Here is a 26,416-nt window from a genome sequence, read left to right on the forward strand (position 1 = left end):
AAAAAGACTAAGGAGCTAGTGGTAGACCAAAGGAGAGCTAAGGTACCAGTGACCCTGTTTCCATCCAGGGGATCAGTGTGGACATAGTGGAGGATTACAAATACACGGGGATACGAATTGACAATAAACTGGACTGGTCAAAGAACACTGAGGCTGTCTACAAGAAGGGTCAGAGCCATCTCTACTTCCTGAGGAGACTGAGGTCCTTTAACATCTGCCGGACGATGCTGAGGATGTTCTACGAGTCTGTGGTGGCCAGTGCTATCATGCTTGCTGTTGTCTGCTGGGGCAGCAGGCTGAGGGTAGCAGACACCAACAGAATCAACAAACTGATTCGTAAGGCCAGTGATGTTGTGGGGATGGAACTGGACTCTCTCACGGTGGTGTCTGAAAAGAGGATGCCGCCTAAGTTGCATGCCATCTTGGTCAATGTCTCACATCCACTACATAATGTACTGGGTGGGCACAGGAGTACATTCAGCCAGAGACTCATTCCTCCAAGATGCAGCACAGAGCGTCATAGGAAGTCATTCCTGCCTGTGGCCATCAAACTTTACAACTCCTCCCTTGGAGGGTCAGATACCCTGAGCCAACAGGCTGGTCCTGGACTTATTTCATAACTTACTGGCATAATTTACATATTACTATTTAACTATTTATAGTTCTATGACTATTATTTCATAACTTACTGGCATAATTTACATATTAATATTTAACTATTTATGGTTCTATGACTATTTATTATTTATGGCGCAACTGTAACGAAAAACCAATTTCCTCCTGGGATCAATAAAGTATGACTATGACTATGACTATACTCTGAATGTTATCAGGTGGTTCACAACCATATTAGTCCACGCTCAGTTTCAAGATCCATATCCTCCTCACTTTCTCAGATTTGTGCAAATGATTCCTGACATCATCCAACGTTGAGCTGAAAAGGTAGAGAGCAGGACCGCCATCACTGCAAACTAGAGAAGAAAATGGAAAAGAACAGCCATTCCATGACACTCCACACAGCTCCCACTGAGGAATTATTAACCAGTGCCAATAGAAAAAGCATATAAACAAGTCGAGGACAGCAAAAGGGCACTAAATCACAGCCCCAGTGACTCAAATTCAATCTTAATCTCTGGTGTGATCCACATGGAGTTTGCAAATACCCCTGTGACTGTGTGGATTTCCTCAAGATTCTGTAGTTTCCTCACACAATCCAAAACTTTGTGGCCAAGTTTGCGGATGACGCTAAGGTAGGAAGAGGGGCAGACAGTGTTGAGGAAGCCGGGAGCCTGCAGAAGACTTAGGCAGAGTAACAGAATGTACAAAGATGGAATACAGTGCAGGGAAATGTATGGTCCTGCACTTTGCAGAAGGAAGAAAGTCACTGACTAGTTTCTAAACGGAGTGAATTCAAAAAACACAGCGATTTAAAACACAGCGAATATAAAAAACTATGTAATGCTGAGGCTTTATAAGACATTGGTCAGATCGCGTTACAGAGATAAAGAGGTGGTTCACAAGAATAATACTGGGAATGAAAGGGTTAATGGGTGAGGAACGGTTCACAAGAATAATACCGGGAATGAAAGGGTTAATGGGTGAGGAACATTTCATGGCTCTCGCCTGTACTCGCTGGAGTTTAGTAAAGTGAGGGGGAATCTCACTGAAATCTATCGAATATGGAAAAGGCCTAGATCAAGTGGATGTGGGGGGGGGGGGATGTTTCCAAAGTGGGTGAGTTTAGGACCTGAGAACAGCCTTAGAACAGAGAGAAACCTATTTAGAATAGAGATGAAGAGGAATTTCTTTAGCCAAATGGTAGTGAATTGAGTATATTTAAAGCAGAGGTTGATAGTTTCTTGATTAGTCAAGGCATCAAAGGTTACAGAGAGAAGGCAGTAGAATGGGGTTCATAGGGATAACAAATCAGCCATGATGGAATAGCACAACAGACTCAATGAGCTGAATGTCTTAATTCTACTCCTATATCTTATACAGGTATGCAAGTCAACTGTCCACTGAAAATTGGCCTCATGTGGAGGAGAATCTGAAGTGAGTTGATGGGAACATGGGGAGAATAAATTGGGATTAATGTAAATGGGTGTCTGATGGCTGGTGAGGATTAGGTGGGCCGCAAGGCCTGTTTTTGGTTTGTACGTATCTACAAAAATGTCTGCAACCAAGTGATCTTTCCAATCACTTTGCATGGAAAGTACATAATTTGCAAGATGATAAGTTAAAAGGGAAAGAAAAAAAATCAAAGTTTTTTCTTAAAATTAATGTTGCAGCAAAGCAGCTATCAGTAGCATACTTTTATTTCAACACATATGGTTGGTACATCAGTTACTAAGCTTTGATTTAAACAGCCTACACTTAATGAGTAATTTTCAGATAGGCTTGTCCATCAATGGTATCTATAAACCACTACACTAATTAAATACCAATGACCAAATAAATAACTATTTAACTTGTGCAAGAGTTTAAGCTTAAGATGCAGTGGAATATTTTGATCAGCACAGGGTCCAATGTGCCAAGACTATGGCATGGCATGATTTCGTTGTCAGAATCCTCTGCATGCAGAGCTTCCCATCTCAGCCGTGGGCATTTGACTGCACAATATCAGAGCTGCATTGGAAGAGACAAATAAACAAATTGCATAACTTACCACCGAGCTAAAACAGTGTGTAGCCCTGACAACTAAGGACCAAACATGCAGCACAGCACACTCATTCTACAAAAAATTATTTGTAAAACTTCTGAACTCATCCCAATAGCAAGTCTTTGGTTGCTCACCAAGATCTTCCTCTATTCCCAACTGCAGCTTCTTTCCTTCCATTTTCTCAATCTCCTCATCATTAAATTTATACCAGTCGCCAGTCCTGTCATCTCGTACGTGTGCAATGTAATGGCCGGAATATGCACTCACCCCTCTGTGGATCAGCACTGCACTTAACTCATAAACACAGCCAATATCTAGCAGGTAAGAAAAACAGAAAAAGGCAATTTTTTCAGTGCACAATATGTCAGTGGCAACAATTCTAACACCAGTCATAAGACTTTTAACAATTCTCCAATGGAAATAATCTACCATTAATTTTTGAAAAAACAAAGAATATTCATGTATAACCTTATATCCAGCCCTTGGTAACAAATGTTACAAAATATTCTAAACAGAGAGTGAAAAAAATGTTGTTTTTTTCCCTCGAGTTAGAAAGAAAATCATGATGCTGATATTAAATAATTGTATCTGTGATTCAGTAATCTGCTTCATATACAAAAAGAATTACAGAAACTTAAGACACAGGTGGCATTCCTTTGTGCCGATATTGGCAAAGAAGGAGCAACTGAAACTCATCCCACTTCCTTACTCTTATTACATAGCTTTGTATTTATGCCAGAAGGAGGACTGATTCAGGTTTCTTTTGTAAATATGTGAAAAATTTCAGCCTTACTTTTTTGGGCAGCAAGTTCCTAACACCCGATAGACTGAATAAAAATATTTTTCACATGCCTTTATTCCTTCTCTTCCACCATTCTGAGGAAAACAAACCTTTCTTATTCACCCTACCAAGGTATCTCAGTTTCGTACAACTTGATTAAATTTCCCCAAAGCGTTTCTGTACCTCAAAAAAAATCCAACCTGGCTACTAGTTTCTCATATCTAAATCTCCATTCCTGGGAACATCCTCCTAAATCTTCTCTGAACCATCCTTTTCAGCCAGCTCATTTTGTACTTATGACTGAGAGGCACAGCTTCAATGCCATTTTTAAGATTGCTGACGACACTACTATTGTTGGCCAAATCAAGGGTGGTGACGAATCAGTAAGTAAGAAGGAGACTGAAAATCTGGCTGAATGGTGCCACCACATGACTCACTCAATGTCAGCAAGACCAAAGAGATGATTATTGACTTTAGGAGGAAAAAACTGAAGGTCCATAAGTCAGTCTTCATTGGGATATCAGAAGTGGAGAGGGTCAGCAACTTTAAATTCCTCGGTGTTATCTTTTCAGAGGATCCGTCCTTAGTCGAGCATGTGAATGCCATTGTGAAGAAAGCACGGCAACGCCTCTACTTTCTTTGAAGTTTGCAGTGATTTGGCATGTCATCTAAAACTTGAACAAACTCCTTTAGATGTGTGGTGTAGAGTATATTTGCTGGTTGCATGACGGCCTGGTATGGTATGCCCTTGAACGGAAAATCCTACAAAAAGTAGAGGATACGGCCCAGGCCATCACGGGTAAGCCTCCCGACCAATGAGTGCATCTACATGGAATACTGTTGCAGTAAAGTAGCATCCATTATCAAAGACTCCTACCACCCATACCATGTTCTCTTCTCTCTGCTGCCATCAGGAAGAAGGTACAGAAGTCTCAGGACTCACACCATCAGGTTCCGGAACCGTTATTACCCCTCAGCCATCAGGGTCTTGAACCAAGGATAATTTCACTCACCTCGTCACTGTTCCCGCTGAAACGGACTCACTTTCAAGGACTCTTCATCTCATTCTTGATAGTTAGTCCTTAGCTACTTTTTTTCTCTTTCTTTTCACATTTGCAGTTTGTTTTTGTTTGTACATCGGTTGTTGTCCGCCCCATTGGATGTCTTTCATTAATTCTATTGTGTTCCTTGTATTTATTGTGATTGCCCACAAGAAAAGGTTTATGGTGACATGTATGTACTTTGATAATAAACTTACTTTGAATTTTGAACTTTGCACTCAGTGTATCACAGTGCCTTTCAATCTGTGGGTCATGATGTAGGGTTTCACGGTGAACCTGAAGATCATGCTAACTGCGCCTCAATGCATAGAATCCACAGTGATTCCGGCCACTGAAAGGAGGCTTTTGAAAGCAGCTCAGGTAATCACCTTCTATCTGAGACAACTGGGAGATCCATCTGTAGTGCCATCAGTGCCACAGTTGGACTTGTTTGCTGTCCATCTTTACAATCATGATATCTCTGGGTTCTTCTTCCCAAATGTAGATGATGAGATTAGGTATTAGTGACTTAAAACATTTTACTGACTAGGTTTAGAACTTCTGCAGGAATACCACCTGTTCTCAAAGTTTTGTCATTTTAAGTTGGGATATGGCCTTCTCAACTCCTTATCAGTCAGGCATGGCCACAAGACTGCAACAAACACATCAGTGAAATTGTATCTAGGGCATACACATCATGGACAGAATCTTTTCAAAGTTATCTGTGCAGTGGGCAATGACTAACTTTATGTCTTTGATAAGTTCGCCCCAACCTTTTTATTCTGTGAGATGCAGCCTTGGACATTGGAGTGTTGATGCACACTACAGCACAGAGGAAACCATGCAGATCATGCCTGTTAGCAAGTTGTTGTAATTCCTGCACTCTCGCTGCCCACAATCTGTCCATTAGGTCATTGATTTTTTTTTGCTGGGCCTCTACCTTCAGACGATTGATCTTCTGTCTTTTCACTGAATAAAGTGAAGCTTCCAATCCATGAATGTCATCGTATTTTTATTTATTTTATTTTATTTGCAAGCATCTGCACTTGGGTTACTCAGCTTGGTACCCCATCTAATACTTCTTCTGACCACGGTCCCAAATACATTTCAGACCCTGTGGCTACAATGGCCCAGAACCTCAGCGTTAGACTACCTCACATCCCAGCTTATCACCTACAGCCCAACGGCCTATGTGCTCTTTAAAGGCTGCTCTGAGGGATTCCCTGACATATGAGTGTTGGCATAATCATCTACTGTGGGTCCTGCTGGAGCTCATAAGAGTGCCAAAAGAAGACCTGCAGTCACCCGCAGTTCACTTAGTACATGAGCAGAGATTACAAGTGCCAGGTGATTTTATTCCTGCTCTGAATAAAATCTGTTGGCCTGGTCTGTGTCTCAACAGCATCCCACCCTCCTCAGTAAGTTAATTCATTTGTACCTATTCCTACCTCCCATCACAGCAAAGAGCACTCTTGGTTTCCTGTTGACCTCGTTTGTTTTCGTCTGCTATCTCACACACCAACATCCAGTTAGGCCTCCTTACGATGATCCGTTCCACACTTTGGAAAGGAGCTAGGAGACTTTTATCATAGACAGGAGGAGTAAACCTGAATGTATTTCAGTATGTTGGCTTAAAGTGGTCTACCAAGATTTGGAGGATTCCGCTTACATGCCCATTGTCACAACATGGCCATAAGTGTTGTCAACACTCCTCTGGACGAGTCAGAGGTACCTGCTGTTCTTCTACCCATGGAACATAGAACCCAGGCCATATGGCTCATCCGAGCTCCAGACAGGCTGACAATGCCGGTTTTAGTGAATTCTGGGGAGAGGTAATGTAATCAGTGGAAACATACACAATTCACAGCCACCAACATAGAGTTGGGATCTCATTAAGAGGCTGGTCTGTGTGACGGCTTATTACGTAAAGTTCTGTTACTGAGTGTCTTGCATTCAGTGTTTGGAGTACAATAAACGAACTGTTACAGCTTTACTTAAACAAACATACAACACCTCACACCGTTTTATTTGCAAAAACCTACAGTACAAGACCAACTGCACAGAGTACAGGACAGATATGTTATGGTCAGAAGGAAAAACAAGGATAGCAAAGTAACAGAACAATGGTTGGTGAAAGAGGTGATGAATTTAGTCAAAAAGAAAAAGGAAAAGTATGTAAAGCTCAGGAAATTAGAATCAAACAGAACCATTGAGGATTATAAAGAAGTCATAAAAGAACTCAAGATGGAAATTAGTAAAGCCAGGAGGAACCATGAAAGGCAAACAGGAATAAAGTGAATTCCAAGGCATTCTATACATACATCAAGAGCAAGAGCATAACTGGGGAGAGGGTAGGGAAAGGGGGCAACATTTGCTTCGATGCGGAGGATGTGGGTGACGTCCTTAATGAGTACTTTACATCAGTATTTACCAAGGAGAAGGTCATGGAAGATCAGAGCAGAGCGCATTAACATGCAAGGACATTTCAAGGTAAAGGCAGAGGTAGCGTTGGGCCTCTAAGAGCATTAAGATGGATAAGTCCCCATGGTCTTATTCAATATACCCCAGTTTACTGAAAAGCAAGAGAAGAGATTGCTGGGGGCTTAACCAATATCTTCATGTGCTCTCTAGCCACAGGAAAGGTCCTTGAGGACTGGTGAATAGCTAATGTTGTTCCAACATTCATGAGGATTATCAAAGATAATCCTGGAAACTGTCAGCTGGTGAGACTCACATCAGTGGTAGGCAAGTTACTGGAGAGAATTCTTTGGGATAGGATTCATGAGCATTTGCAAAACCATGGCCGAATTAGGGAGAGCCAGCATAGGTTTGGGCGGGGCAAGTCATGTCTTACTAACTTAATTTTGTTTTGTTTGACAAGGGTGACTGATGAAGGTAGAGAGCTGTGGATGCTGTCTACATGGATTGTAGTAAGGTGTGGGAAGTTCATCCAGCAGATTAAGATACATGGAATCCATTGTGAATTCAGAATTTGGAATCAGAACTGGCTTGGCCATAGAACACAAAGGGTAGTGGTCAAAAGGACTTTTTCTAGCTGGAGGCCTGTGTTTAGTGGTGTTCAGCGTGGATCTGTGCTGGGACCTTTGCTGTTCGTGATGTATATAAATGACCTGAATGAAAAGGTAGATGGGTGGGTTAGTAAGTATTCACATGATATGGAGATCGGTGATGTCGTAGATAGTGTTGAAAACTGACCAAAAATACAATGATATAGATCAGTTGCAGATATGGACAGAAGTTTAACCCAGCCAAATATGAAGTGTTGCACCTTGATAGGTCAAATGTACAGAGACAGTACACTGTTAAGGGCAGGACCCTTAACAGTGGTAATGAGTAGAGGGATCCAAGTTCATAGGTTCATGAAAATGATTACACAAGTTGATGGGGGGCTAAGGTGGCTTATGGAATGTTTCCTTTTATCAGTCGAGGAGCTACGTTGAATGTCAAGAAGTTATGTTGCAATTTTATAAAACTCTGGTTAGGCCACATCTGGAGTACTGCATACAGTTCTGGTTGTCCATTATGTCAAGGCTTTGGAGAGAGCGCAGAGGTAGTTTCACAGAATGTTGCCTGGATTAGTGGAGGGCATGTGCTATAAAAAGAGGCTGGACAAACTTGGGTTGTTTTTGCTGAAGTGGCAGAAGCTGAGAGGAGACCTAAAAAAGGATCATAAGATTATTAGAGGCATTGATGGAGCAGACAGACAATGTATTTTTCCAAGGGTTGAAATGTTTATACCAGAGGGCATGCCTTTAAGGTGAGGGGGTAATTTCAAAGGAAATATGAGGGGCAAGTTGTTTTTAAATATACACAGAGTGGTGGGTGCCTGGAATGCACTGCCTCGGGTGGTGGTAGTGGCAAAAACATCAGACTTTTAAGAGACATTTAGATAAGCACATCAATGTGACGAAAACTGAAAGATATGGACATTGTGTAATAGGCAGAAGGGATTAATTTAATTGCCCATTTAATTATTTTAGCAATTAATGTTATAGTTGATGTTTATTTTCATACAAAGAAAAGATTTAAAAAAAGCTACCATGTTTCAACATAAACTGGAACACTGATTCACAAACAGAACAATTTTTAAAGCAGTTATCTAATGAGAAAGCTTGGCCACACCACTGTTGCATTATTTGAAAGGGAAAGTAAATGAAAAATTTCATCTTAAGATACTGTAATGCCATACCTACAACTAAATGAACTACTAAATCTTCTTAATTCGTTATTGCTATGAATTTAACCACAATTTTGGACTTCCAGGAAGGGGTAAAATGTTTTCAGTGAATATTTCTGGGCTTCAGGTTATTTGCTATACACTCAATTCATAGACATCATTCGTATTTCAACAACACTTTGAGTCTAGTGTTAAATTACACTAAGTTCTCTTATTCCTGTTTCTTCTCTAAGAAATTTCTGGCAGACACTGATAACACAGATTACCAAGGAAGCCATGCCTGAATTTAACTTGCCTCAAGCCTCAGCAGACAAATAAATTACGTTTACTACACTTGCATAGAAGGGCAATCTCATATTTCAGTGTTAGTACTCTGTTGTTTTCTGTGATTTCTATCCTAAACATGGAGACAGTTACAAAAGGAGTTTCCCTGAAAGACACATGACTGATAAACTATAGGTGTCTTAGTGGGATAGCCGTTGAAGCTACTGACATCTCTGCAGGATGATAATTTAGTGAAGTACCACACAAGTTAAAGCACCAACATATTAATTTATTACAATTATTTTGGTAAGTTTTTGGCAGTTAAAATATTTACATTACAGCATGTACACAAAAGCACAAAGGAAAAGGAAAATCAGCACATTAATAAATAAACTATTTAAAACTATCTGACTGGCTTAGTCAGCTCTCTCAGTTTTATTCCATCACTGGAAAATTGCATAAAAATATGGGAAATATTTCATTTTCTCAGTTGATGTTCATTCAAACAAATGCCATACTGAGAGACTTATTATTCCCTCTGTTTGGAGAAAATCCAGTTGGCAAAAAAAGGCACTTCTGTGCCTCTGGAAACGAGAGCTCAAAGTATCACGATCTTTAATTATCTGCTTTCTGTGTGCACTTTTAATGTTTTCGATCCAAAATACAGCACTATCTCTTAAATGGATGCCTCTGACACCTTAATACAGCTGATAATGCAGAACCAGCAAAAACAAATCTCACTCACTGTATGGGCAGGAGCATAGATACACCAAGAATCAGGACATTTTGACAAATAATCCAGGTTGATGCTTGTAATCCTTCAACCTTACCACATCTAATAGCACTTAATAGAGCATTCTGTTCCTTTCTCCTTCAGGCACTTGACTGTTTCTTTTTAATATTTCTATTCTATTCACCCAGGAACTTCATGAGAAACAAGAATGGTGAAGGTGTTATTAGATTGTAGGAATTACAATTCCTAAATTTTAGATTCAGTATGCAGAAGCATTTTTACTTCTTTCCTACCAAATCTTCTTCCCACTTTCAAATTACAGCATTCCTCAAGCTTAAATTTCTGAAGAAAATGCCAAAGATCCGTTCAATTTTTCCTGTCATTTCTAGTATAAACCATGCAAATCTTGAAACAAGAATTATGTACAGTTTTCTATGCAATAACTTCTCTTTGACATCATGCTGTTAATAACTTGGTTCTAGTTACAGGATTTGATCTCCCAGCCAACACTATTTTATAATCAGAATCTGAATTAGATTTAATATCACTTGCATATGCTGTGAAATTTGTCTCTGCGACAGCAATACATTGCAATACATAATAATAGAAAAAACATGAATTACAGGATATATACTGTTAAATTCAATAATTGGAACAAAAATAGTTCAATAATTCAATAAATAGTTAAATTCAATAATTAGAACAAAAATAGAAATAAAGAATTAGTGAGATGGTGTTCATGGCTTCAATGTCCATTCAGAAATCAGATGGCAGGGGGGAAGAAGCTGTTCCCAAAATGTTGAGTGTGTGTCTTCAGGCTCCTGTACCTCCTCCCTGATGGTAGCAATGAGAAGATGGCATGTCCTGGGTGATAGGGGTCCTTAATGATGGATGCCACCTTTTTGAGGCACCACTCCTTAAAGATGTCCTGGATACGAAGGAGGTCTGTGTCCATGATGGAGATGACGGCAGTCTGACCACCCCACCCCCATACCAGACGGTGATTCAGCCAGTTAGAATGTGCTCCACGGTACATCTGTAGAAATTTGTAAGTGCTTCTGGGGACATACCAAATCTCCTCACACTCGTAATGAAATATAGCAGCAGTTGTCTCTTTTTTATAGCTGCATCGATATGTTGGATCCTCAGAGATAATGACACCCAGAAACCTGAAATTGCTCACTCTTTCTACTTCTGATCCCTCTACGAGGACTGGTGTGTGAAGGGCACAATCAATTCTCTGGTTTCACTGCTAGTGAGTGCAAGGTTCTTGCTGCAATACCACCCAACTAGCTGATATAGCTCGCTGCTGTACACACCTCCGTCACCATCTGAAATTCTGCCAATAATAGTTGCATCATTGGCAAATTTATCAATGGCATTTGAGCTGTGCCTAGCCACACAGTCATGGGGTGTAGAGAGTAGAGCAGTGGGCTCAGCACACATCCTTGAGGTGCACCAGTGTTGACTGTCAGCAAGGTGGAGATGTTGTCTCCAGTCTGCACAGATTGTGATCTATCAGTTAGGAAGTAGAGGATCCAATTAGATTATGAGAACACTCAGTCCTCTCTTATTATCATTTAAAAATACATACGTGCAATAAGAAATGATACAATGTTTCTCCGGAGTGATATCACAGAAAACAGGACAAACCAAAGACTAACACTGACAGAACCCATGATTATAACGTACAGTTACAGCAGTGCAAAGCAATACCATAATTTGATGAAGAACAAACCATGGGCATGGTAAATAAAGTCTCAAAAGTTCCCGAGTCAATCGACTCCCGAGTCCCCGACAGTGGCGGCAAAAGGGAGAAACTCCCTGCCCTAAACCTCCAGGTACCGTCAACTTGACGATGCCTTGGAAGCAGCCGACCACAGCCGACACTGTGGTGTCCGAAAACTTCGCGCTTCCAACCAGCTTCTCCAATACAGCCTCCTGAGTGCCATCTTCTGCCGAGTGGCTTCGACCTCACCCCGGCCACTGAAACACGCAAAGCCAAGGATTTCGGGGCCTTCTGCTCTGGAGATTCCGGTTACCACACAGTAGCAGCGGCAGCGAAGCAGGCATTCCAGAAGTTTTCCGGATGTTCCTGCGTACTCTCATGTTCGTCTCCATCAAATCAGAATTGTGCATGGTCCCCTACTTGACAGATACAGAGATCACCACCGAAATGGCCGCGCGCGCCGCCATCTTCTCCTCCTCCAGTTGCAGAGGAAGGTACAGAGTCCCAGGTTCTGGAGCTTTTCGATCAGAACTATCGGAATGATTGTGGTAGATACTGATCTGTAGTCAATAAATATAGGTATTTGTATAGTCCAGTTGGTCCAATGCCATGTGAAAAGTCAATGAGATCGCAGCCAATGTTGGCCTGTTGTGGTGGTACGCAAATTGCAGTGGGTCCAGGCCCTTGCTGAGACAGGAATTAATTCTAGCCACAAACAACCTCTCAAAGCATTATTACTGTAGATGTGAGTGCTACTAGAAGATACACATTCAGGCAGCTCACTCTACTCTTCTTGGGTACTGGTATAACTGTCGCCCTTTTGAAGCAAGTGTGAGCTCCCGACAGTAGTAATGAGAGATTGAAAATGTCATTGAACACACCCGCCAGTTGGTTGGCACTGGTTTTCAGAGTCCTACTAGGTACTCCATCGGGCCTGTCGCCTTGCGAGCGTTCAGCCACTTGAAAGACAGCCTAATGTTGGCCTCCAAGACAGAGTTCACAGGGTCACCAGGTGCTATAGTTTTATTCTCTCTTTCACAGCAGGCATAAAAGGTGTTGAGCTCATCTGGGAGTGAAGCGTCACTGCTATTCATGATGCTAGGTATTGCTTTGTACTAAGTCATGGCCTGCAAACCCTGTCAGAGTTGACATGCACCTGATTCTACCTCCAACTTTATTCGGAATTGTTTCTTTGCCCTCAGCAAGACGTTCCTGGTTTTCTTGTACAGAACTGGGTCACCAGACTTGAATGCCACAGATCGAACCCTCAGCAGACTATGAACCTCCTGCTTCATCCACAGCTTTTGATTTGCGTATGTACTGTATGTTCTCATAGGCACACACTCATCCACACAGGTTTTAATGAAGACAGTGGCAGCTGTGGGATATTCATTCAGACTCGAAGATGAATCCCTTAATACAGTATAGTGCACCAATTCAAAGCAGTCCTGTAAGTGCTCCTGCGCCTCCCTTGTCCATACCTTCTTGGTCCTCACTACTGGTGCTGCAGTCTTCAGTCTCTACTTATACTCAGAGAGTAGAGTACAGCTAGGCCATCAGACTTTCCAAAGTGTGGCCGTGAGATAGCACAGTAAGCACTCTTGCTGGTGGTGTAACAGTGATCCCTGTGTTGGCTCCTCTTCTACTACAAGTCATTTGTTGATCGTAATCAGAGACTTTTTCAGGCCAACCTTGTTATATTCCCCCAAAATGATAGGGAAGGCAACAGGATATGCTGTTTCATGCCTGTTTACTACATCGCTCAGTTCAGTTAGAGCTTGTTTGACACTGACCTGAGGTGGACTGAAGCTGCCATAATGTAAGAGCAATGTATACCTAATGGTATTCATTGTTGCCTATTAAATCAAGACCTATGCATACTGCCTAACCTGCTGAGTGTTTCTAGCATTTTCTGATTTATTTCCCAGCTTTTACTTTTTACTGGCAACAAGCCAGCTCAGCTCATTTCCCACTTGAGTTGTGAAGATGGCAGAGTCACAGTTACTGCCACCATGACACTGGATTGTACTATTGCAGTCTACCCATCTGATTCCCTTACTAGGTTTACTGTAACTGAGAAGGGCAGTCTGAGCAGTGCAAACTTTCTCTCCAGATGAAAACATACTTCTACTATTCTGCTCCTGCCCCTGGAATTTGCATTTTAGCCAATCAGCTCAAGCTGCTGAAATCATCCACTCTGACATCACAGACAGCTTTGACACCAAGAGTTATTTAAGGCATCCTCCAAGGTCACCTACAATGTACCCAACTATAAACCAGAAACACTATTTCTCATAGGATACTGGAAAAATACTTTGTACAAGCACCAGCTCCAACAAAAGCACTGAAATCACAAACTCTGAAGGGAATGTACAAGGTCAATCTGTTTGCTTCTGCCAGCCATTTGACCAGGTACAATTTATAAGTCTAGACTAGAGAGCTTGTACTGTGATCATATTATTTTAAGACCATTAGGCCATAAGACTTAGGAGCAGAATTAGGCCTTTCAGCCCATCGAGTCTGCTCCAACATTCCATCGTGGCTGATCCTGGATGCCACTCAACCCCATGCACTTGCCTTCTCACCATATCCTTTGATACCCTGACAGATCAGGAAACTACAACTTCCGCCTTAAATGTACCCACAGACTTGGCCTCCACTTCAGTCTGTGGCAGAGAATTCCACAGATTCACTACTCTCTGGCTAAAAATGTTCCTCCTTACTTCTGTTCTAAAAGAACGGCCCTCAATTTTGAGGCTGTGCCCTCTAGTTCTGGATAAGCCCACCACAGGAAACATCCTCTCCACATCCACCCTATCTAGTCCTTTCAACATTCGGTAATTTTTGCATTGTTTGCAAGTGGAGAACATGTTGGTCAGTAATAAGATTGAAAGAGTTCAAATAAATTGGAAGAATGTTGCCGGGACTTAAGGACCTGCATTACAGGGGAAGGTTACATATACTAAGACTTTATTTGCTGAAGTGTGAGAGAATGGGGTGAGACTTGATAGAGGTATACAACATTATGAGGGTATAGAGTGAGTAAATACAAGCAGGCTTTTTTCACTCATATTGGGTGAGACTAGAACTACAGGTCATATATTAAGGGTGAAAGGTGAATTATTTAAGGGAACCTGAGGAAAACTTCTTCACAGATGGTGATGCGAGTGTAGAACGAGCTGTCAGTGCAAGTAGTGGATGCAGGTTCAATTTCTATACTTGAGAAATTTGCATAAGTACATGGAATAGGAGGGATAAGGAGGGCTATTATCCAGATGTGGATTGATGGAAATAAGTGGAAGAACAGTTCAGCAAAGACTAGATGAGCTGAAAGGTCTACTGCTGTGTTGTGGTGCTATATGACACTGTAACAAACACTGACCTGTACTTGGGGAGAAAGCAAACCCTTCTGCTGACGGCTGTAGCAGAGTTGATTTGAGGCATAAATAAAGCGGGGGGGGGGGGTTTGATATTCTGCTAAAACCATATTCTTTACAAGCCCTATGCTCAGTGATCCCCAATAAAAGGAACTGAAATGAACTATTTTGATATTCATTTTGTTGGGGTTTGGGTATTGTTGGCATTTATTGATGTCAATAACTGTCCACATGAGCTGGTGGCAAACAATCTTCTTGAAGGGCACACTGATAATGCTCATAATTATTGTTAGATAAACACCTTTTTTATGCAATGCTCTAGCAATTGCCCCTTCTCGTACATCTCTTCCAGTTATCATCTTCACAGCATCTTTGATTTTATGAAGGTAATACTGTCACCCACAGATGTAGCTCAGAGGAGGTTCATGAAAATCATTCTGGGAATAAAAGGGTTATCATACAAGGACTGATTGATGGCTCTAGGCCAGTATTCCCTCATTCTTCCGAATTCCAGGGGGGTAACCTTATTGAAACTTATCAAATATTGAAAGGCCTCGATAGAGGGGATGTGGAGAGGATGTTACCTATGGTAGGGGAGTCTAAGAAGAGAGCACAGCCTCAGAATACACAGACGTCCATTCAGAACAGAGACGAGGTATTTCTTTAGCCAGAGTGGTGGTGAACCTGTGGAATTCATTACCACATGTGGCTGTGGAGGTCAAGTCATTGGGTATAGTTAAGGCATAGGGACTGACAAATTCTTGATTAGTCAGGGTATGACGGGTTATGGGGAGAAGACAGGAGATTGTGGCTAAGAGGATCAGTCATGATGCAGTCTCGATGAGCCAAATGGCCTAATTCTTCTCCTATATCTTATGGTCTTATTGTCTAAATGTTCAGAGTGATTGTTGAAACTATATTTAGTATAATTTCCATAAACATCTTAGGATGAACACAGCTGACCTCCATGCCTGTAAATATTTTTTCAAACCAAAAGCAATCATTTGTGTAACACACACAAAAAATGCTGATGAACGCAGCAGGCCAGGCAGCATCTATAGGAAGAGGTACAGTCGATGTTTCAGGCCGAGACCCTTTGTCAGGACTAACTGAAAGAAGAGCTAGTAAGAGATTTGTAAGTGGGGGGCGGGGGAGATCCGAAATGATAGGAGAAGACAGGAGGAGGAGGGATGGAGCTCAGAGCTGGACAGTGGATTGGCAAAAGGGATACGAAGCTGGAGAAGCAAGAGGATCATGGGACAGGAGGCCTAGGAAGAAAGAAAGGGGGTGGGGAACCCAGAGGATGGGCAAGGAGTTATAGTGAAAGGGACAGAGGGAGAAAAAAGAGAAAAAGGGGGAAAGAAGAAATAACTAATAATAATAAATAAATACCATCCCTTATTTATTTATTTCAGATTTTATTTTGGATCTCTCCCTCCCCCTTTCAAATCTCTTACTATCTCTTCTTTCAGTTAGTCCTGACGAAGGGTCTCAGCCCGAAACGTCCACTGTACCTCTTCCTATAGATGTTGCCTGGCCTGCTGCGTTCACCAGCATTTTTTGAGTGTGTTGCTTGAATTTCCAGCATCTGCAGATTTCCTCGTGTTTGCAATCATTTGTGTAATTATTTGCAGATTCTACACCAAAATGTAAATAAGATGACAAATATTTCCAAAGGACCAACTTAACATGTGACGACTTTTCCTTCCGAGCTTTTCTTCTGATAGGTCTATTAAAGAGGAATAAAATAATCAGATGCTGTACACACCATCCACTACCCATTTGTAGCCTTGTATCTTCTTCCATTGTCTATTTACCTCTTTTGAAGGCATTTCATTTTTTTTAATAAACAATGTCAACTGACAGAGCATTACTTCCCATCAGTCACATATCATTTTATATTTTAAAATACTTTTTACACCATCAGATTATTTAATACTTTTCTTTATCTGGATCAAATTTTAGTTTTTCTCATGAAGATATTTTCAGAGTTCAAGCTCAAAGTAAATTTATTATCAAAGTACATATAATGACCATATGTAATCCTGAGATTAATTTTCTTGCCTTCAATGTCACTTAAAATGACCTGTGAATAAACTTACTTTTATATTCAACGGATGGTATAAAATAGGCAAGAACTAAATCAGCACTAAGCAAATATTTTCATCATGAGCTAATGGGCAGGCTTAAGGGTTTTCAGAAGATGTATTTTCCACATTGCAAATAGGTTTGAATTAGATCCCGAAAACTAAGAACAATGAATTCCAGAAACAATGGAAGTCCAACATCATTACTGAACTGATAAATATTAAATTACCCCTTACCTTTCCTTTCAAGATATGTAGTTAAGTCTAAAACTTCAGGAAAACTGATGTAGGAGTTTAGTTTTTTCTTATGACCAGTTTGCCTGCAAGGTTAAAATTTCATAACTTATTGACAAATTCTGACTCAAGCAAACCAGCTTTTATTTCAAAATAAAATTATGTAAATTCAGAAAAACAAATGTAATAAAGATAAAAGTAAGAGTGAGCTTCTGGTATCATTCCTCTATTTGATTAGATTTTAAGTTAATGACCGATGTAAATATGCAACGGTGCCCTGCTTGGTGTTAGCCTGCTAAGTGAATCCTTAAAACTCTTGGTCTTTTAGTCCCAATCCTAACAGGTCCTATCTCCTGTACTTTAAAAAGGACATCCACTCAGGACATCTTTACTGCTGCATTAACATCAAAAAATGCTGTAACCATGTATGTCAGGTTAATGTTTCAGCCGTAAAGGGTGAGACAAGATGGCCAAGCAAAGCAAGTAAGGAGCAATTAAAATTAGATTAAGCATGTTTAAATGTGAAATATGTAGCTAAGGTAAGATTGTGAGCAAGGCCCAGCTGACCAGACTATCTAATATAAAGAACAAATGAAATATTAAGTAAAAATGATGACCAGTTCTTCTACAGACAAACAGAAAGAATGAGGTTGCTGAACTTAGTAAAACTAAACCTGGTTTATCCAATGTATAAAGATCAAAGTTCAAAGTAAATTTATTATCAAAGCACATATATATGTCACCATACATAATCCTGAGATTCATTTTCTTGTGGACAAACTCAATAAATCTATAGAATAATAACCATAACAGAATCAATCGTAGCATGCAGAAAAAAAACTGCAAATACAAAAATAAGAAATAACAGTAATAAATAAAAAGCAATAAATATTGAGAATACGAGATGAAGATTCCTTGAAAATGAATCTATTGGTTGCAGGAACATTTCAATGATGGGGCAAGTGAAGTTGAGTGAAGTTATTACCACTGGTATAGAGACTGATGGTTGAAGGGTCATAACTGTTCCTGAACCTGATGGCATGAATCCCGAGGCTCCTGTATCTTCTTCCAGATGGCAGCAGCAAGAAGGAGAGCATGTCCTGGGTGGTATGTTGGATGTTGCTTTCCTGAGACAGTGTTTATTGATTGATTGACTTATTGACATGCAGTGCAGAGTAGGCCCTTCCAGCCACCCCACCCAGCAATTCCACAATTTAATCCTCGCTTAATCATGGGACAATTTACAATGACCAATTAACCTACCAACTGCTACGCCTTTGGAATGTGGGAGGAAACCCAAGCGGTTACGGGGAGAATGTACAAACTCCTTACAGGCAGCAGCAGGAATTGAACCCGGGTCACTAGCATTGTAAAGCGTTATGCTAACCACTACACTACCATCATGTAGACATGGTCAATGGCTGGGAGGGCTTTACCCTTGATGGACTGGGCCATATCCACTACTTTTTGTAGGATTTTCCATTTAAAGGCATTGGTGTTTCCCTCCCAGAATGTGATGCAGTCAGTCAATATATGCTCACTACACATCTATAGAAGTTTGTCGAAGTTTTAGATGTCATGCCAAATCTCTGCAAGCTCCTAATTAGAGGCGCTGGGGTCCTCCGAAATAATTACACCTAGGAATTTAAAGTTGCGAACCCTCTCCCCACCTCTGATCCTCCAATGAGGACTGCCTCATGGATCTCTGGTTTTCTCCTCCTGAAGCCAATAATCAGCTCCTTGGTTTTGCTGACAATTATGTTGATATGGCACCACCTCAGCCAGATTTTCAGTCTCCCTCAAATATGCTGATTCATCACCACCTTTGATTTGGCCTACAACAGCGGTGTCATCAGCAAACTTGAATATGGCATTGGAGCTGCCACACAGTCATAAGAAAAAAAGTGAGAACATGGGACTAAGCACACAGTTCTGTGGTGCACATGGAGATTGTGGGGATCTTCAATAAATTTTCTCCCTCTCACCTTAAATCTACATGCTCTAATATTTACATTTCCACCCTGAGAAAAACAGTGATATCTACCCTCTATATGCCAGTCATTTTATATACTTTTAACAAGCCACCTCTGAGCCTCCAAAGCTCGAAGAAAAACAATCCAAGTTTGCCCAACGTATTATTTTAGCCAATATGTTCCAAATCCTGGTAAAACACTTCTGCGCCCTCTCCAAATCCTCCACATCTTACCTATACTATAGCAACCAGAACTGGACACAATACTCCAAATGTGGCCCTAGTAAAGATTTATACAACTACAATATGACTTCATAATATTCATAATTATTACCCTGACAAAGAAAGAATCAGAATCTGAATCAAGTTTAATATCACTGGCACATGTCATGAAATTTGTTCTGCATAGTTCTTATATTCTTATAAGAAATATTAAAATATATTAAATCAGAAGTGCAAAAAGAGAGCAAGCAAAGAAATGAATGGTGATGTAGTGTACATCACTTTACTGTTCATTAACGAATCTGATGCCAGCATGCAAGAAGCCCTTCCTAAAATGTTGAGTGTGTCTTCAGGTTCCTGTACCTCCTCCTTGATGGCAGCAGTGAGAAAAGGGCATGTCCTTGGTGATAGGGGTCCTTAATGTTGGATGCCACTTTTTTGAGGCATCGTTTTTTGATGTTTCCCTTGTCCATACCTTCTTAGTCCTCAGTACTGGTGCTGCAGTCTTCAGTCTCTGCCTAAACTTACGGAATAGAAGTACAGCCAGGTGATCAGACTTTCCAAGTGAGGGCATGGAATAGGACGGTATTCATCAGTGGTGTCATCAGTTGTGATGAGTTTGAGTACAGAGAGGAAATTAAGAACCTGGTGGTATGGTGCAAAGACAATAACCTATCTCTCAACGTCAGCAAGACGAAGGAATTGGTTGTTGACTTCAGAAGGAGTAGTGGACCGCACAACCCCATTTACATCGGTGGTGTGCAAGTGGAACAGGTCAAAAGCTTTAAGTTCCTCGGGGTCAATATCACAAATGACCTGACTTGGTCCAACCAAGCACAGTCCACTGCCAAAAAGACCCACCAGCGCCTTTACTTCCTGAGAAAACTAAAGAAATTTGGCCTCTCCCGTGAAACCCTCACTAATTTTTATAGATGCACCACAGAAAGCATTCTTCTAGGGTGCATCAAAACCTGGTATGGAAGTTGTCCTGTCCAAGACCGGAAGAAGCTGCAGAAGATCGTGAACACAGCACAGCACATCTCACAAACCAGTATTTATTATTTTTGTTATTTCTATCTTTTTGTATTTGCAGCCTGTGGTCTTTTGCACACCGGCTGAATGCCCAAGTTAGTGCAGTCTTTCATTGTTTCTATTATTGTGCATTTATTGGGAATGCCCTCAATAATATAAATCTCAGGGTTGTATTAGGTGATCTTCTTCTTCGGCTGTCCATCGATTTCGATGTTGACTGTTTTTCACGCCTTGCACAGTAATAAGACAGACGGTGTCGTGCCCCCACCATACAGTCTCTCTGGGCTTCCAAATCTGATGCTAAGTGGTACACAGGAGTGTAACAGAGTTAGTGGATAAGGAAGCTGCCCCGCAGTGACAACTAACTAGTCTACTGATGCCATCCGATGACCAGCACTCTGGTTCCTCCGCATGCCAGTGGTGGCTGTACCATTGACCCTTTTGGATTCATCTGCTACAGACATCATCAGACGCCCTGCTGCCGGCGTCCTCGTTGCGTGCAGCCTTTGCCTGAAGAGGCATAACCAACAAAGTAGCAAAGATATGCTTACCTCGTTGACTTAGCTAGCCATGATCCTACCACTAGATCTAGTCTAGTAGTATACCGATGGAACATCACCTTCACGGCTAGGTTAAACCTGCCAGAGGACAAATCTCCGCCGTACTTCGCTGATGTTCGGCCAGTGTCACTAGATTTTGTAGGTGATATACAGTACACGTACTTTGATAATAAATTTACTTAGAACTAAGCAGAGCGGGGGCTATTCACAGAGCCTTGTGGTGCTCCTACGCTGATAGAGCTTGCGGACGAAATGTTGCCAATCCAAACTGACTGGTGTCTACAAGTGAGATAATTGAGGATCCAACTGCTCATGGTCTTGAAACACATTGATTAGTTTTAAGAGGATGATAGCATTGAATGCCAATCTGTTGTTGATAAAGAGCATCCTGATGTATTTTTCTTTGCTGTCCAGGAGTTGATATATTTCATTACCAATCTCTCAAAGCACTTCATCACAGTGCATAAATGGACGATAATCACTGAGGCAGGTTACCATGTATAATTGACATCGGTATAATTGATGACTGCTTGAAGTAGGTGGGCACCTCAGAATGCCGAAACTTGAGGTTAAGCATACAGGTGAACACTCCAGCCAGTTATTCAGAACAAATCTTTTGGACTACCAGGTACCCAATCTGGCCGGATGCTTTCCATGGGTTCACAATCCTGAAGGATGCTCTCATGTTGGCCTCAGGGACTGAAATCACAACATCATCGGTCTCTGTGGGAGTTTGTGAAGTTTCCTCCATGTTTTGACAGTCAAAGTGAGCACAGAAGGTATTGAGCTCATCTGGGAGCGAAGCCTTGTTGTCACCTATGTTGCTTGGTTTCACTTTGTAAGAGGTAATAGCATTCAAACCCTGACACAGCTGTTGAGCTTCCTTCGGTGATACATTTGGTCTGGAATTGCCATTTCACACCAGATGGCTTCCTGAAAAATCGTAGCTAGACCTTTTGGTCACCAGACCTGAATACCACTCTGATCTGGCCCTCAGTAGACTGTGGATCTCATGGTTCATCCATGGCTTCTAATTGGGGAAGACTGAATGATTCTGTGGGGGAACACTCCTCTATCACTGTTTTTATAAAGTCTGTGACAACCGTGGTGTATTCATTCAGATCCTCTGAATGAGTCCTTGAACATGGTCCAGTTCAGTGATTCGAAGTAATCCCGTAGCTGCTCTCCCAGGACCACCTCTTTGTTGTCCTTATCTCTGATGTCTTCTCTTCAGCCTCTGTCTGTATGCACGTAGCAGAAGAACAGCCAAGTGATCAGATTTCTCAAAATACATTCTAGGCATTCCTAATTGTAGCATAGCAGTGGTCGAGTATGTTGTGCTGCAGATTATAAGCTGATAATAACTGGGCAGAGATTTCTTCAAACAAGCCCGATTGAAGTCGCCAACTATGATCTAAGGTGCGTCACAGTGAACTGTTTCTAGTTTGGTATTTAGCACTGGAAATAGTTACATTCCGACACGTCTCATTAGCGGGGCAGAAGCATGGTCACATTGTTTATTCCAGGGACCAGCTGATTGAGCCGGCCGGTTTAGTGAGCAGAGCGGCGGACACCCCTGCTGAAATCTGGAGGAAAACACACAGAGGATGCAGAGGGGGACCACAAAGGCGAGGAAAGAGGACCGGGTCAAGACAACAGAGACTTATGGAGAAGAGGAGTTCGGTGGGTAATAAAATGGACGAGTTCACGGCGCTAGCCAGGCGTCAGAGAACATTTCGGGAGTGCAGTGTTATGGGTTTTACTGGAACGGGGCTGCACGAGGACATACCCGATCAAATCTTTTCCATGGACGGCTCCCAGACCGTGCGGGCTGACTGGAAGTGCACTGAGAGCGGTAAGTGTAAAGGAGTTGGGTGCTTGTTGTTCTGGTTAACAACGGCTGGTGCAATCCGGGTCATATTACGATCGAGGAACGTGTTTATAGACCAGATATTGAACTTTTTGCTGTTGGACCCCAGCCATATTCCACCGAGATACAACACAGAGCGTCACGGGAGGTTGTTCCTGCCTGTGGCCATTGAACTTTGCAGCTCCTACTGTGGAGGGTCAGACACCCTGAGCCAATAGGCTGGTCCTGGACTTATTTCCATCTGGCATAGTTTGCATTTTGTTAGTTTGATTGCTTGTGGTTTTTGTATTGCTATATTTATGCTCTATTCTTAGTTGGTGCAGCTGTAACAAAACCCAATTTCCCTCGGGATCAATAATGTATATCTATCTATCTATCTGTAACATTCAATATTGCAAGTGCCTGATTAATGTCGGCTTTTCATGGTAGGTAAACTACAGTCAGGATCATGGAGGAGAACTCACTTGATAAGTAGAACGGTCGACGCTTAATTGTTATAAGTTCTAGGTTGAGGAACAAGAGGTTGACAAGACCAAGACCTTTGTGTCCAAGCACTACAGGGTGTTCATCATTAAACACAGGCACCCCCCCCACCCCAATTTTTGCCTTCTCCCAATCACGAGATTGGTCCACCCTGTATATAAAGCAAACCTCAGGTCTTATCAGCAAATTAGGTGTGTTCAGAGTGAGCCATGCTTCCATGGAACACAGAATGCAACAAATCCTCATCCCCTCGGCAATCATGCGCCATCTCTCAATCTTGTTCTCCAGCGACTACACATTTGTTAACAAGATACTGGGTAGAGGAACTTCCATTTCTTTGCATTTCAGTCAGGCTTCAAGTCCTCCCCTCCTCCCTCTCTTCCAGCCACGGTGATGTACTTACTTCCACTTAAAGGAGCTATACCTGCATGCTTGACAGTTAAGTCCACCAAGTTCGTGAAATCACTAGTTCATTAAGACAGTTCAAAGGTACATTGCTTAAAGGGAAACTATAGGCTGCAGATTGCAGTGAGTAATTGAGAACAGGTATATTTAGAAGTTTTGTAAGCAGCCTGCAACACATCACCATAGTTCACTGGCACCATCTTGGCAATCTGAGGAGACGTACATCAATATGTTGGATCTAGGATAAACCTTCAGAGATGTTGACACCCAGGAACTTGAAACTGCTCACCCATTCCACTGATGATCCCCCGATGAGGACTGATGCGTGTTCCCTCAATTTGCCCTTCCTAAAGTCAATTCCTTGGTCTTACTGACACTATGTGAAAGGTTGTTGTTGCAACACCACTTAACCAACTAATCTATCTCACTCCTGTATGCCTCCTCATCTCCACCTGAACTAAATACAACAGTGTGAAGGGGTGTTTTTCTGAGTGGAGCTCTGTGACCAGTGTTGTTCCACAAGGATCAGTGCTGGGATCTCTACAACTTAGATGAAAACTTAAATGGTCCAATTAGTAAGGTGACAGAAAAATCAGTGGAGTTGTGGATTTCCTATGTCTGATTCACCCGCCCCTCCCCCCACCTGTGCTGCAAATTTCAGAGAGCAATGCACTTGCACCCCAAGATCACTATATTACTCCTGAAGGTTCTGTAAGTTATTACCAAAATGAAGCAGCTCACACTTGCCGGAATTAAACTCCATCTGCCATTTCTCCACGTTTACGACTGGTCTGTATCCTGCCGATTCCTTTGACAACTTTTCTTTCAATCCACAACTCCACTGATTTTAATTAGGGAGGTCCCAGCACAGGTCCTTGCAGAACTCCACTGGTCATAACTCTACTCAGAAAAACACCCTTCACCACTGTTGTTTATCACCAATCCAATTTTGGATCAAACTTTCCATCTCGTAGTGGATAACCTACCATGAGGGACCTTGTCAAATGCTTTACAATAATCAATGTAGACAAAATGCACTGCCCAAAACACATCAAGTATCATTAACTTCTCTAAAATTTCATCACAAATTTTTAAGTCAGGATTTTCCAAATTCAAGTAAATCCTGTTTCTAAGAATCTCCTGCTGTAATTTCCCTACCACTGATGTAAAGCTCACCAGCCTGAGCGTGGCAAGGGGGCAGGGAGAAGTGAATCACTGTTGGGAAAAGGGGAAGACAAAGGGGAGGAAGCAGGAAGCACCGGAGAGACATTCTGTGATGATCAATAAAACAACTGTTTGGAATCAAATGAACTTTCCCGGTGTTTCACGGCACTGGTGTGTCTGCACCTGTGTCACTTCCCACGCCTGGTACTCCTTTACTGCACATGTCCCTCACCCCTCCCATGGCGTTCCATCTCACCCTTCCCAATATCCTCAGCTCCCGCCAGATTTACAAACTCGCTCTCCGCTCCACACTGACAAATAGAGTACTGTACAAAAGCCTGAGGCACTGTGGTTAAAGTGGGTAAGAGAATGGAAGGTGGAATTTAACTCACACAAAGATGATGTGATCTATTTTGGGATGCTAACCAGTATAGGACGTACATAGGAAACTTCAGGGCCCTGGGGATTGTTGATAAACAGACACCCCTGGGTGTACGTATCTAATTCACTGAAAGTGGCAACACAGGTAGGCAGGAATGTGGCTCCTAGTCCACTTATCCTTCTCCACTGATCTTCCACATGGCATTTATCACTGCAAGCGTGACAAGTGCTACACCTGCCGATACACATTCTCCTTGGATATTGAATCCAGTGCTCCGGTGCAGGGCCTCCATAAATGCTGCCTGATGTGGTGAGATTCTCCAGCATTTTATGTATACTTGGGAAGCTTACCTCTGCAAGCCAACGCACTGACTACATGAGTTGGGATGTCATAATTAAGTTGTACAAATATGATGAATACACTGAACATGGAGTACTGTGTGCAGTTCTGGTTACCACACGATTATGATAGAAAGAGCAAAAACAAAAACAATATTCACAAGGATGTTGTCTAGATTGGAGCTCTGGAGAGATTAAAGAGGCTGGGTCTGTTTTCCATGGAGCAAAGGAGGCCGAAAGGAAACATGATAGAAATGTATTAAATTGTGAAAGGCGTAGATATTGTGGCCCCTGCCCATCCCCCACGAGTCATCTGTTGTCGGCCCCCAACCAACACATATTCCACTCTCCCCTCCTCACAGTCCCCCACCCTGCTCTCATGACTATACCCCTTCCCCACATGAAACCACCATGGTGGGCTTCACAGCTGAACAGGTGAGAAGACAGCTGAAACATCTCAACCCAAGCAAGGCTGCAGGACTGGATGATGTCAGTACCAGGGTGCTCAAAGCCTGTGCCCCTCAGCTATGTGGAGTACTTCGCCATATCTTCAACCTGTGCCTGAGGCTCCGGAGGGTTCCTGTACTGTGGAAGACGTCCTGCCTCGTCCCTGTGCTGAAGACACCACGCCCCAGTGCCCTCAATGACTACAGACCAGTGGCATTGACCTCCCACATCAGGAAGACCTTGGAGAGACTTGGTCTGGTGCTGCTCCGGCCTATGGTCAGGCTACACTTAGATCCCCTCCAGTTTGCCTAGCAGCCCCGACTAGGAGTTGAGGATGCCATTGTCTACCTGCTGAACCGTGTCTACGCCCACCTGGACAAGCCAGCAAGCACTGTGAGGGTCATGTTTTTTGACTTCTCCAGTGCGTTCAACACCATCC

The 26,416-nt window shown here is 42.1% G+C and overlaps 1 protein-coding gene across 10 annotated transcripts in view; it reads right to left on the minus strand.

Moving 5' to 3' along the window:
- usp48 (ubiquitin specific peptidase 48) overlaps window positions 1-26,416 on the minus strand; it is a 227,292-nt gene that overhangs the window by 108,341 nt on the left and 92,535 nt on the right. For 9 of the 10 annotated variants that reach the window (XR_011883341.1, XR_011883340.1, XR_011883342.1 and 6 more), the window contains 3 exons: window positions 17,106-17,188; window positions 16,466-16,510; window positions 2,794-2,973 (listed from right to left, as the gene is read on the minus strand). Coding sequence is in view for 7 of the 10 variants with exons in the window: in XM_072245076.1 (XP_072101177.1) it covers window positions 2,794-2,973; window positions 16,466-16,510; window positions 17,106-17,188 (308 nt within the window). In the remaining 3 variants the exon portion in view is untranslated. The remainder of the gene's footprint in view (window positions 1-2,793; window positions 2,974-16,465; window positions 16,511-17,105; window positions 17,189-26,416) is intronic. The other variant, XM_072245078.1, reaches the window with a different exon arrangement.

This window comes from Mobula birostris, chromosome 27 (assembly GCF_030028105.1).
Source record: "Mobula birostris isolate sMobBir1 chromosome 27, sMobBir1.hap1, whole genome shotgun sequence".
NCBI lineage: Eukaryota > Metazoa > Chordata > Chondrichthyes > Myliobatiformes > Myliobatidae > Mobula > Mobula birostris.